This window comes from Petaurus breviceps, unplaced genomic scaffold (assembly GCF_028583685.1).
Source record: "Petaurus breviceps papuanus isolate PSGF00001 unplaced genomic scaffold, PetGlider_PUasm1.0 188, whole genome shotgun sequence".
NCBI lineage: Eukaryota > Metazoa > Chordata > Mammalia > Diprotodontia > Petauridae > Petaurus > Petaurus breviceps.
This window is the reverse complement of record NW_027185804.1, coordinates 40505345-40518369: the sequence shown is the minus strand read 5'-3', so window position 1 is coordinate 40518369 and position 13025 is coordinate 40505345. Positions and strand designations below refer to the sequence as shown.

The following is a 13025-nucleotide window of genomic DNA, read 5'->3' as shown; positions in this document are numbered from 1 at the left end:
ATGGAGGAAAAACTAAAAGAAAATAAGGAAAATCCAAGAAAAAAAAAGAGTATGAAGAAAAAGTCAACCAATAAGAAAAAAGAGATCCAGAATCTTAAGAAATAAAATGGCACCTTGAGAATTAGAATTGGGAAAATAAAACCAGTGAAATCATAAGAGATCAAGAAATGATTAAACAAAATATGAATAATGAAGAAATAGAAACCAAAGCAAAATATTGTATATGTAAAACAACAGATTTTGAGAATTAGATCAAGAAGAGAAAATATAAAAATAATCATACTAAATGAATGTTATAATAAACAATGTATCTTGACACAATAATATAAGAAATAATTAAGAAAAATTGTTCTGAAACATTAGAACAAGGGGGAAAAGTAGAAAAAATCAATCCATCACCACTTAAAAGAGATACTATGAGGAAATCTCATAGGAATATTGTACTCAAAACTCCCAAAGTCCCTTGTAGAAAGATAAAATATTAAAAGCATCAAAACAAATATAATTTAAATATGGTGGTGTCACAGTTATAATTACACAAGGCCTAACAACAGAGTCATTAAACGACCACAGGTCTTATAATACAAAACATCAAATACGAAAAGAATTGGGGTTCTTGCTGAAAACATCACACCCTGCAAAGTTAAGTATTATCCTGAATGAAAAAAAAAGTGCATTTGATAAACTCTCAGACTTTCAAGACTTTGTTAAAACATATCCTGAACTTAATAAAAGATTCGACATAAAAGAATGAAGAGAAATATAAGGCACATAGCAGAGACTGATTATAAGGGATTCATAAGGACAGACTTTATTTTTTATACATGTAAAATAAATGTCTAATATTCTTATTAATAATTGCAAAGCTCATAAGAAAGATGGAGGTAAACCATGATTATGATATGAATTCAAAAAGTAAAACAGTTTAGTAACGGCAAAAAAAGAATTATTTTATATAAATGAGATGCAAGAGGAAGAACTGATCCAGAGAAAGTATATGGGGCAAGAGGGCTGATAGTTCTAGTAACCTACTTTCATCAGGAATGAATTTAAGAAGGAACAATACATATTTATTTAGAATAGTATAAGAGTCTTCTAAGTCAGAACAAACAAAACAGTAGGACCTGGGGAGAGAACAAAGCAGAGGTCTTTAGATGGGAGCCTGAGGAAATAGGTAAATTATAGGTATAGAAGGTGTTGAGATTTTTGTAAAGGGAGGATAGGGGTATGATCCTTGTTTGGGGATAAGCAAGTAAAAGGAGGGCAGGGTAGTAGTTAAAGTAAAAGGAGCAGAATATGTTTGGAAATGTGTATGTCTATATATGTATGTCTATATGTATTTGTGCATGCATGTATTTATGGCTATAGAGACACATTTCTATACTTTATTGTAGCCTTCTAGGAGGGGTAGGGGTGATGGAGGGTATGTATATATTTAAAGATTTAGAGAAACATATCTAAACTTCATTATGGCCTACTGGGAGGTATTGGGGGAGGGAAAAAAGAAGAAAATAAAAAAATGAACAGCAGAAAACAAAAGAAATCTCACAAGGAAACAAAGAAAAGATTATCAATTATCAACACAAGGAATATTGTTTAACATATAGTCTTTCCTGAAATGAATATTTATTCTTACTTATTTTGAATCCTCTTTTTTTGTTCTGCTATGTACATGACATAATTGTTTTATTATAATTTTGTATTTAAGTTCCAATATTTAAGTTAATGATATGTTTCTGTTTCTGTTATGTACTATATATGTGTTCTTAAATTTGAGTCTAAAACAAAATTTGGAAGGAATGAAAAATAAAGGAAAGGCTTTGAACAAATAAAATGTTCTGTGTGTAATAAATACTCAACTATAAAGACCATATGAAGTAAGATGATACCTGCATCCTGAGGTACATATGAATAAATCATAAACATATGAATAACATAATTTATATGTACATGTACATATGTATATATGTGGATGTGTATATCTCTATATCTATCTATATTTGTGTCTGTATCTATATCTATCTCTTTATATATAAATTTGCACTTCCATGTGCAATCACCTTTTGATATACCCTGTAATGGAAACAGTTGTTTTGTTTCATAAATTAAAAATAAGAGAAATAAAAAGATAAATTGGAAGCCAATTCCTGCAATGGAGTTGCTCATGTTGAAAGGCAGTCTTAGTCTCCACACTACAAATTAATCTATCAACCAATACTCATTAAGCCTTTATTATGTTAGGAGAACGATACCAAATAGTTTGTAGGAGTAAATCTGACTTCATAAGAATTCCATCAGTCCACTGAGTTGCTTCAGGAGTTGGTGACAATTATTGTCTTCCAACACTGAATGTGGTCACTCTTCAATGTATTTGTTTCTGGAACATCTTATAGAACGACTTACTCACTGCACTAGCTCATGCCTTAGATTTTTGTTCCTTTTTTTTCCCTGTGAAATAGTGCAAATATGAAGAAACGGGAATTCAATCTTCCAGAATCAAGAGATTTATTTTTAAAATAAATTTTTAAGGAGTTGTAATGAAAGTTTCTGAGGCTGATGCTACCTCATGGTTTATATTTTAATGGATTTCTGGCAGTTTTTTTTTCTCATTTCAAAAATCACTTCTTCTTGAACATAACAACTTCCCTGACTGTTCTTCAGATGCTTGTAAAAAATGAAAGTGTGACCACCAGAGATGAGAACAAAAATTCAGGATTACAAGAATCAATTGAAAATCATCATAATTTTCATCAGGACAGTTTAGACAGTAGACATATAATCTATAAATGATCTTATAGAGAAATGATTTTGAAATCCTTTAATTTCCTTAAGGTTTCTGTAGCAGCAAGCACCCCAGTCGTCCTCAGGGTTTGCAGCTACCACAGGTTCTTGGATCTGCTTTGTTAAAGGAAAGCAACTCAAAATGGGTTAACAAGCTTACTTTAATCAGTCAGACATATATCGTTTACCTTGTTCAGGGGAAAAAGGTCAGCACCCCAAATTTCAAAATATACAGGCATAATTATCAAGACAGAAACATCAAGTAGACAGATTTCCAAACTGTCCAACCATTACATCCATACCCAGTCAACATCTGGGTTTCCACATTCTGGGTTTTTCAAAGCCGGGGGACTCTCAACAACGGCTTCCCAGAATTCAGATCAAATCACAGAACACTTCTCAAAGTGAGTCCCAAAACAAAGCTACACATCAGGGCTTATATAGCCTTCTCCTGGCTCAGAGAATGTAACAACCTTATTGACTCACTGGCCAATCAAGAAGTATCTACTGAAAAACAAGCCTCCCTCCCCAGGCTTCAGGTGCATTTTAGCCTAGGGGCAGGGAAGATCTTCCAAATTTGCATTCCCATTACAGTTTCCATCACATGATTGTTCCTAAGACTATATATTAAGGGATTTAGCATAGGAATCACTACTGCATAAAAAACAGATCCCACTTTGACTACAAGCCATGAGTTTTTGGTATTGGGAATACAATAGAGGAAGAGGATGGTCCCATAAAAAATTGTAACAGCTGTCAAGTGAGAGGCACAAGTGGAGAAAGCTTTATATCTCCCACTGGCTGAATGCATTTTTAAGATTGTGATACAAATAAAAAGATAGGATGTAAGGATAATGATAAGGGAGGAAAACGTATTGAGATTTGCAGTAATAGAAAATATTGTCTCACTGAAGTGTTTATCAGAGCAGGAAGCAAAGAGGAAGACAGAATATTCACATACAAAGTTATTAATGATTTTGGTCTCACAAAATGACAGTACAAGAAGTGAATAGGTGAGTACAATAGAAGAAATAATTCCCCAAGAATAAGCCACAGTCACTAGCAGGGCACAGCATTTTGGGGACATGGAAACTGTGTACAGCAAAGGGTAACATATAGCAACAAATCGGTCATAGGACATGACTGCCAACATGACCATCTCTGTTATCACACAGGCGACGCCAGTGGAAAACTGGGTGATGCAGGCTTTGAAGGAGATACTTCTGTCTTCTACAATTAAATTTTCTAATAATTTGGGTGTAACTATAGTGGAGTAACAGAAATCCACAAAGGACAAGTGCTTGAGGAAAAAATACATGGGGGTGTGGAGTTTGGGATTGATCTTGATGATCACAATCATGCCCACATTCCCCATCACAGAGACTACATAGATGGTGAGGAACAGGAGAAAGAGGGGCACCTGGAGATATGGGTAGTCAGAGAATCCTAGAAGGATGAACACAGCTGCACTACTCCGATTCTTGTCAGCATTCTCCATGATTCCTGTTGGAGAGAATTAGAAACGGATCATGAGAAATAAAACGTAAATACAATTGAAAAAGTTTGGAGTATGAATAAGAAAATTATCATTGTTTTAATTATTATGAAGACAATAATAGCATTAGTTTCAAAGTTAGAACTTACTCTCAAGTCCTATATATTTGGTTTGAGAGAAATTATGAAGTATGAAAGAAGCCAAAATAAGAGTGAAATAGAGAATGGCATGAATATATGGATGGGTCTGATGGGGTGCTTGGGATCTATGTTTGTAATATCAGTTTCGAAAACCAGTTTGCAAAATCACATTTCTTTCCCCCCTCCCCAGCATCAGAGCATTAACTCTGCCCCTTTCCCCTGCCAGCACTCTGCCCAGCAACAGCCCATGAATTGTTTATTTCTTCTTAGAACAATAATAAGCTACATCTATGAATCCTTCACTAAACCATCTATAAACATTTTAGCTTAGACAAATGTTATCTCCCCTTAGCAAAGTGGCCAGTTGGACCTATGAATCCTTCAATGCACTATCTATAGGTTAACTCCTTAGCTAATTATACACATACCGAGTCTCCATTAGCCTTGGTTCCCAATATCCATCTTGTCAAACATGACACTGATGTGTGGCAGACTAGGCACTTCTCAGTCAGCCCTTGATAGCTAGATGAGTTAGTGATGTTTCAGGCCTAAAACCACACTGACAGGTAGTCCCCGTCCCCCCCCCCCCGGGCTATTTCCCAGTGAATTATGGGCAATATGCCTGCACAGTTGACATTAAAAGTGCATGTTCCTTTAAGCACTGACCACTCCTTAACTCCTCTGTAATCCCACCCTTACTCACCTAGTTAATATAATTGACATCTGATTTACTGTCTCTACTCCTTAAAAACTATGCTTATATCTTTTTTAAATTTGCAGGTTCCCTAAGAACTCTTTCTTGCCCGCTGTACAAGTGTAACAATAAACTTGCAGGTTTCCTAAGAACCCTTGCCCTCTGTAAAGTGTAACAATAAACTTTTACAATTCTGACTTCAAGACTGGTTGGGCCTACTGAATTCTTTCCAGACTGCACAGCAGGGATTCTGGTCATTGATATTGATCAGAGTTCCTATATAACCTATTGCCATCCCCCCATCATGTCTAAATTTGCAGAATCTAATGCAATCTGTCCTTCAACAAATGTCCATTCTAGAACACAGAGCTCATCCAGAAGCTTTAAATAAAGGAGAGCGCAATTACTCCTAAGGCAGAAAATTTCATTCCTTTATAAACCAAAATGGAAGTTCAAAGTTTCTTCATCTCCCCTCCCCTTTTGGTATTCATTGTGATATCATGATTTTGTTACTACTGCCCATTCAATCTATTTTAGTTCATTGGAACAGAACAAAAGAAGTCTCAGCTCTCTTTCACAAAACACCATTAAAAAAAAAAAATATATATATATATATATATATATATATATATATATATATATGTATGTATGTATATCTCATAACCCCTAAACTACTTTCTTCTCTTTTCTTGGAAGGATGGTTGTCACAAGTTAAGCTAACAGTAAAGGATATATCTTTCCATAGTTGCAAAAGTTGGGCATATTCTTTGGGAGAATTTCCGTAGGAAGAATACAGTGAAGGATTTTTATAAAGACCATGTTTCAGTAGTTTCCCTGGTATAGCAACACAACTGAAGAAATGTGTCCATTAACATAAAAATTCACATGTAGTATAATAAGCTGTAGGAGTGGTTATGTGACAGGTTGCAAAGTGTGGAATCAGGAAGACTTGAGTACAAATACAGCCTCGGAGACTTACTATGTGATTATGAGGAAATTATTTAACATCTCTTTGCCTCAGTTTCTTCATTTTAAAATAGGGAAAATAACAGCACTGACCCAATAGAGTTATTGGAGAGAGCAGATGGGATAATATCTTTAAATTGCTTAAGAAAACACTGGGTACTTACTTAATGATTGCTTTGCTAATATAAGTTATTATTTATTTAAATGTTATTGTTACACAATCCCAACTGTGTGCCTTAATGAGTATGAAATCTTCAATCACTTCACCTATATTCCTTGTTATTTCTACTAACAACAATAACGATGATTACTAACATCTATACAGGGCTTTCTTTATGCCGGGCATTATGCTAAGTCCTTTACAATTATTATTGAAATGATCCTGAAAATAACCTGGTGCTATTATTATCACCTCTTTGCAGATTGAGAAATAGCTGTTAACAGTGGTTAAATGATTTACCCAGAGGTACATAGCTACAATGTGTCTTGAGGTCACATTTGAACTCGGGTCTCCCTGAGTCCAGATCGAGATCTCTATCCACTGCACTGCAAAGTATAAAGTTGGGCTAGAAAATATTTGAATTCTTTTTCCAGGTCTAATATTATATATTCAATGTTTTAGAAATCTTTTCTAAATCTACGTACTAAAATCATATGGCTCTTCCCAGTCTTTGTAAGTTATCTGAAAAATATACCCAGATAAACAGGGAAGGCATTAGTTGAATATGAGATCTAATCCTGTGAAATTGTTTCTTTATACTTCTGAGTATAATGGAAAGAAAACCTCCTTTGAAAAAGCCTGTATAGAGGTGTGTTAGGGTACTGATGCATTATCTTTCCTTCCTTGAATTAAACAGATCTATTCCTTTTGAAGAACACCACAATGTAGTAATTATCTTCCAACCAGGAAACAACAATTGAAAAAGACAAAATATAAAACATAAACAAACAAAAGAATTAGCAAACGGACAAACAAAAAGATGCAGAGGAGAGAGACAGAGAGTGGGAAGTCAAAGTTGGTGGAGACCTAGGTGATTGGCAGTTAAATTAGACATAAATGAGGTCTGTGGATTAGAAAATGGTTCAGGGAGGAAGGGATGATAGTTGCCATTTCAATTTGTATTTCTTGCCTTATTTATTTTATTTTTATGAAAGTCTAACAGAAGAACATTCTCCAATTCTATAAATGTTTATGAATAATGTACATTGTGAGTGAGTGTGAGAGAATGAACAGCCAGTAAATTGAAAACTCCAACCCAGTAAATCCAGATGAATGACTCTCTTGAGGAACTTTTCCCCCCTTAATTGTCATTTTTTCTACTATAAAGCTATGGCCAATATTTGGTATTTCAAAAATTCTAATGAGTTATTTTCTTATTTTTCAAATATTTGTATGACCTCTGGACCTTCCATAAAGGACAATAAATGTCACTTCTAGCTATCACACCTTTTATGTCCTTGTTCCCTTTTAAATGGCTTCACCAAATTCTCATATATGTGATCAGTCAATATATTGGTATGTGAAGAAAGATTCCTCAAGGAAGTGTAATAGTTGTTTATAACTTATAAAATTACAAAACTGTCTGAGGCTTTCAGTTGTATCTAATTCTCCCTAACCCATTTGGGCTCATTTGGTAAAGATATTGGAGTTTTAACATTTTCTACTCTAGTTCCTTTTACAGAAGAACTGAAGCAAACATGGTGAAGTGACTTGCCCACAGTCACACAGCCAGTATGTTGTGTCTGAGTCCACATTTGAGCTCACTGACCGCAGGCCAGGGCTCTATCCACTTCACCACCAAGTAAGGCACAAGTTGTTAAATGACCTGCCCAATGTCATTTAATTTAAACACTGCCTAATAGGTTCTTTAGAAGTAGAGCTAGAAAAAGGATCTCCCTTCTCATTCTCTCCCTTGTACTAAATTGCTTTTCCTGTATGTGCATTGTATGTATATGTGTGTATGCATGTAGGTTTGTGTATGGATATATTTGTATAGGTACACACATATATACATCTACACAAACACTGATTTGTTGGATAGTTTAGAAATAATGCAAAAAAAATAAGTGTGAGTAGCCCAATGAGAGACGAAAAAGAAATATTTCTATCGATTGACCTATCTACTTCTCTATGTAGATGCTCACCTACATTATCAATCTCACCCATCTCTTTTTTTTTTTTTACAATTTTTTTCTTGCTTTTTTTTTGGAAGGCAATTGGGGTTAAGTAACTTGCCCAAGGTTACATGGCTAGTTATTTTGTATGGGTGTTAAGTGTCCGAGGCTGGAACCAAACTTGGGTCCTTCTGACTCCAGGGCCAGTGCTTTACTCACTGCCCCACCTGGCTGCTTATACCCATCTCTTTTCTATATTTCTGGTGTTTATGATGGATTTGTATTCTCAGTTGTCTTAGCACATAACTAGAGATTTATGGTTTATTATCAGAGATTTAGGGCTTAAAGATTGATAAGCTATCTAGTCTAGTCCCTCATTTTATAGAAAAAAGAGAAGTTAAATGTGTTGTCCAAGATCAACTGGTATGGAAAAGCAGAGATGTGATTCTGACATGTTTCCTCTGGGTCCATCTTTCCACTACACTGCATTTCATCTTCAAAAGCAAGAAATGGCAAAATAGAAATACTTATATAGCAAATTATGGTCTAAATTAAATAGACAATTGGAGTACTTAGCCTGTCATTCAAGTCCTTCCATAAATGTGCTCTCATGCACTCTGATTTTCTATTCCAGTTGTAATGGCTGGCACCAATTTCAACCCAAAGCGTATCTTCTTTATACTATCAGTACAATGTATGTTTTTGGCTCCATGCCTTTGTCGTCATCATATTTTTTGTCTCTGTGACATCTCTCTGCTGTTCTAATTTTAGAAATATTAAATTTTCCTCAAGTAAAGCAAATTTCTCAATTTTCAAACTATTCCTTGACCATTCTCTGTCCATTGTCCACCCTGTCCCCTCAAAGCTGTAAGACAAATTTTGTAAGATGACATTAGACACTTGTGTTTTAAGTACTAGTAATGATCTTTCTGTGCAGATGTCCACTTTCCTGACTTGAATAATGAACCTCCTGATGTTAGGGAATGTGTTTGTTACAGTACTGGGTTTTCTACTTGTTGAAACAAGATATATACACACTTAGTAAAAATAAAAATTAAGAAGGAGAAAGAGAAATGTCCTTGAGACATTCAGGTCAACACACCAAGTGAGTCTGTCTGTTGAACTTTTAAGAAGTTGTCTTTATTCAGAAGATCTGCCTGAGATCTAGGATACATTTCTTTCTTTGCAATTTCCTCCTCCCTACTCTGGAATTATACTAGTCTACTGCAGATAGTCATGATTCTCCCCTTCCCATCAATATCTTATTTCAGGATTTGTGGCATCCGCTGTACGAGTAGCTGCTGGTGGGACTGGAGTCACATACTGCCGTAATGCATCTCAAGCAGTCAAAACTATTGCTTTATTATAAAAAAAAAAGTTGTTTCCAGACTTTTGTCTTTTGGTTTTATATTTGCATATTGCTCTGACCACTTTTGGGAAGAAAGCTCTAAAAACAATTAATACTTTTAGAATATAATCTCTATAATGACAACTGAGGGTCAAAGCATGCGGTTACTAGTTATTTTGTTAATTAAATGATAGCTTTTCATGTTTGGTCTGGAATTTGATTCCACAGTTACAAAGAGCTTCAGACATATAAACCACCTCCATGAAACAGCTTCAGGCATCTTTTGTAATTTAGAACTACAGATAATTCCTTAGGAAAAGGGAACAAAGTCACCTTGTTTGGGGCCATTTTCACTCAGCCAGCATATTTCACAGGCAGAATGTGTATCCAGGTTGTCCTGATTCCTAATCTAGCATGATTATATAGCCATACCATGATTCTTCTCTAGCACTCTTTACTAATTCTGGTATGTCTTTTGTCTCCCTTTTATTTCTGACAGATACATAACTTGGTCCATCTCCAACATTATCTCACAACAATTTTCCTAAGTGAAGCGACAGATGCTGCCAAATTCCTCTGCCCAATATTCCCTGAACAGAATATATGCATTTTTTTGCCTTCATGCCTTTGGCCATAGCATTTTCCCCAAAGTGTAATGCTTCCCATTTTGATCCATAATAAATTATGTCTGGGGTGTGGCTAGGTGGCACAGTTAGTAAAGCACCGGCCCTGGAGTCAGAAGGACCTGAGTTCAGTTCTGGCCTCAGACACTTAACACCCACACACACAAAAAAAAATTAGCCGTGTAACTTTTGGCAAATTATTTAACCCCAACTGCTCTCCAAAAGGCAATATATATGTCTGGTATTTCATGTACATTTTATGAAGTTCAATTTTTCTGATACTCCTCTTCTACACACACACACACCACACACACAAACACACACACATATTCTTCTTTCCTCTCAATTTTAATAACCTTGTTATTAATTGCCAGTGGAATTTTAAGAATAGCTACATGATACTGATATTGATCTTTATATGTACCTCTCTCATCTTTCCACATGTACTGAAAAACCCTTGTGGGAAAAGATTCCTAATGTTCATGGAAATAAGGTTCCATGTTCAAAAAATCGTGACCAAAAAGTGAATGGAAATGAAGAAGATGATCTGAGATAAGTTCTCCCTCTCTTTTAGCACTTACTTTTTGATTTATCTTTCAGGGAACTTATGAAAGGAATATTCTAGTTACTGTTCAATAGACCAAGAAAAAATGTGTGTACAGGAGGATGTAAGCAGACATATGTACTCACCAGAACATACACTTTTCTGGATGGTTCATTTCCTTGATCTATAGTACAGAAGGTATGTCTTGTGACATAGGAATTTCATGATTAGATCCCTCCTTATCCCTTCCTAATTAACAAGTTCAGAATTAATCCACTGGTAGACATTATTACCAGAAAATTATAGTCTTTTTCATTGACTAGACAACAAAGATGAGGTTGTCTCATTTTACAGCCAAGTGCAGAGTCAGAGATATGTCCTCTTACTCTATCTCAAAATGAAGTATTGTACTTATGCTGAAGAGCTTACATTTGTCTCCAAGTCCTTTGGGTTCCAGGCTCTAGAGACTCTCTACTGACCTTATATGTCTTGTCTCTGAGGAAGAAATTCAAGAAAAAAATGCCTCTGCTATGTCACATTCGGATAATGAAATTTTCTAGAAATTAAATTAGTCTTGCATTTGTAATTATATTCCAGCTTTACAAATATTATCATAGACTTTCCATGAAATTATTAGTGTAAAAATATATTAAAATTATCAAGTAATGCAATAATTTATTCTCAGAGATCTTGGGGCAAGGCTGGGGCAGGATCACCTTAATAAAAACATATTGAGAGCTTCTAATAAATATTTATTGACTTAACCTTGCACAAGTTAATTAAGGTATTGGAAAAAAGTTTGTTTCCAGATGCCGAATTTTTCCCTCACTCTAGCACATGGGAGAGCCGGGTGATACATAGTATGACTCTGCTTGGTGATTTGAGCTCAGATAACCTAAGGTCAAGAATCTCTGTTCTGGAGATGTTGCTCCTAAGTTCATAGGACAGAAGCACTTTTGAGTTCAAAATGTCGTTCCCATGGCTAGGCATACTTTCTGCATGCCATGTTTTGGATACTCCATTCCCTAGATATTTAAGGCTCATAATGACCTAGTGCCATACTACTTTTATGATTAGAGAAATCTCTGCCTTTAATTCTCCCTGTAATGCAATAAACAAGTTTGTGGTGTAGGAGACATTTCTAATAAGCCCACTAAGCAACAAACATTTAAAAACTACTTACAGTATTCTAGGTATGTCTCTTAATATTGGGGGTTATACAGAGGAGCTCCCATTTTATTAGAGGAGACCATAACTAAAAAACATTGCATATATACAATATGCCCATAGTAAACAGATTTCCAGATGGGATGTAACCTCATTCTTATTTTTAATAATATTTATTTTTTATGAATTACATAATAAAAAAATTAAACATATTTTTAGATTTGAGTTGTGAATTTTATCCCTCCCTCCCATCCCTTCCTTTCCCTTTCATGTAAAACATTTGCATGATAATCATTTGTATGAGAAGACTCAATTATGATAGAAAAGACAGAGAGAGACAGAGAGAGAGAAAGGAAGGAAGGAAGGAAGGAAGGAAGGAAGGAAGGAAGGAAGGAAGGAAGGAAGGAAGGAAGGAAGGAAGGAAGGAAGGAAGGAAGGAAGGAAGGAAAGAAGGAAGGAAGGATGGAAGGAATGAAAGAAGGATGGAAGGAAGGAAAGAAGAAAGGGAGGGAGGAAAGAAACAAAAAGAAAAAGAAGAGAGAAAACAGTATGTTTCAGCCTGTATTCATACAGTTCAAACTTTATCAGTTCTTTCTCTGGAGGCAGATAACATACTTCATCGTGAATAGTTTGGGATTGTCTTTGATCATTGTATTGCTGAAAATAGCTAAGTCATTCACATTTCTTCATCATACAGGGCTGTTGTTATTGTGTATACTTTTTTCCTTGTTCTCACTTCACTTTGCATTAGTTCATGCAAGTCTTTTCAAGTTTTTCTGATATCATCCTTATAGCACATTAAATACATCACACTGCTATACAACAGCATGTTCAGCCATTATCCAGCTGATGGGCATCCCCTCAATTGCCAATTCTTAGCCATTGACAAAAAGAAATGCTAAAATAAATATTTTTTTTACAATTAGGTCTTTTACCCCTTTTTAAAAAAATCTCTTTTAGATACAGACCTAGCAGTGGTATTCCTCTATCAAAGGGTTTGGACAGCTTTATAGCCCTTTGGGCATTGTACCAAATTGCTCTCCATAATGGTTGGATCACAGTGCATTGGTGTCCTACCTTTCCCACATCCTAACCAACATGTGTCATTTTCATTTTTTGTTATGTTAGTTAATCTGAGAAGTATGAGATGGT

General features: G+C 35.2%; 1 protein-coding gene across 1 annotated transcript; it reads right to left on the bottom strand.

Annotated features, from left to right (window-relative positions):
• Positions 1-2927: 2927 nt before the first annotated feature.
• On the bottom strand, positions 2928-4279 carry LOC138163530 (olfactory receptor 1165-like). Its single transcript, XM_069090982.1, has one exon. It carries the CDS (start codon positions 4277-4279, stop codon positions 3317-3319), a length of 963 nt encoding a protein of 320 aa, XP_068947083.1. The 3' UTR covers positions 2928-3316.
• Between the last annotated feature and the right edge of the window lie 8746 nt (positions 4280-13025).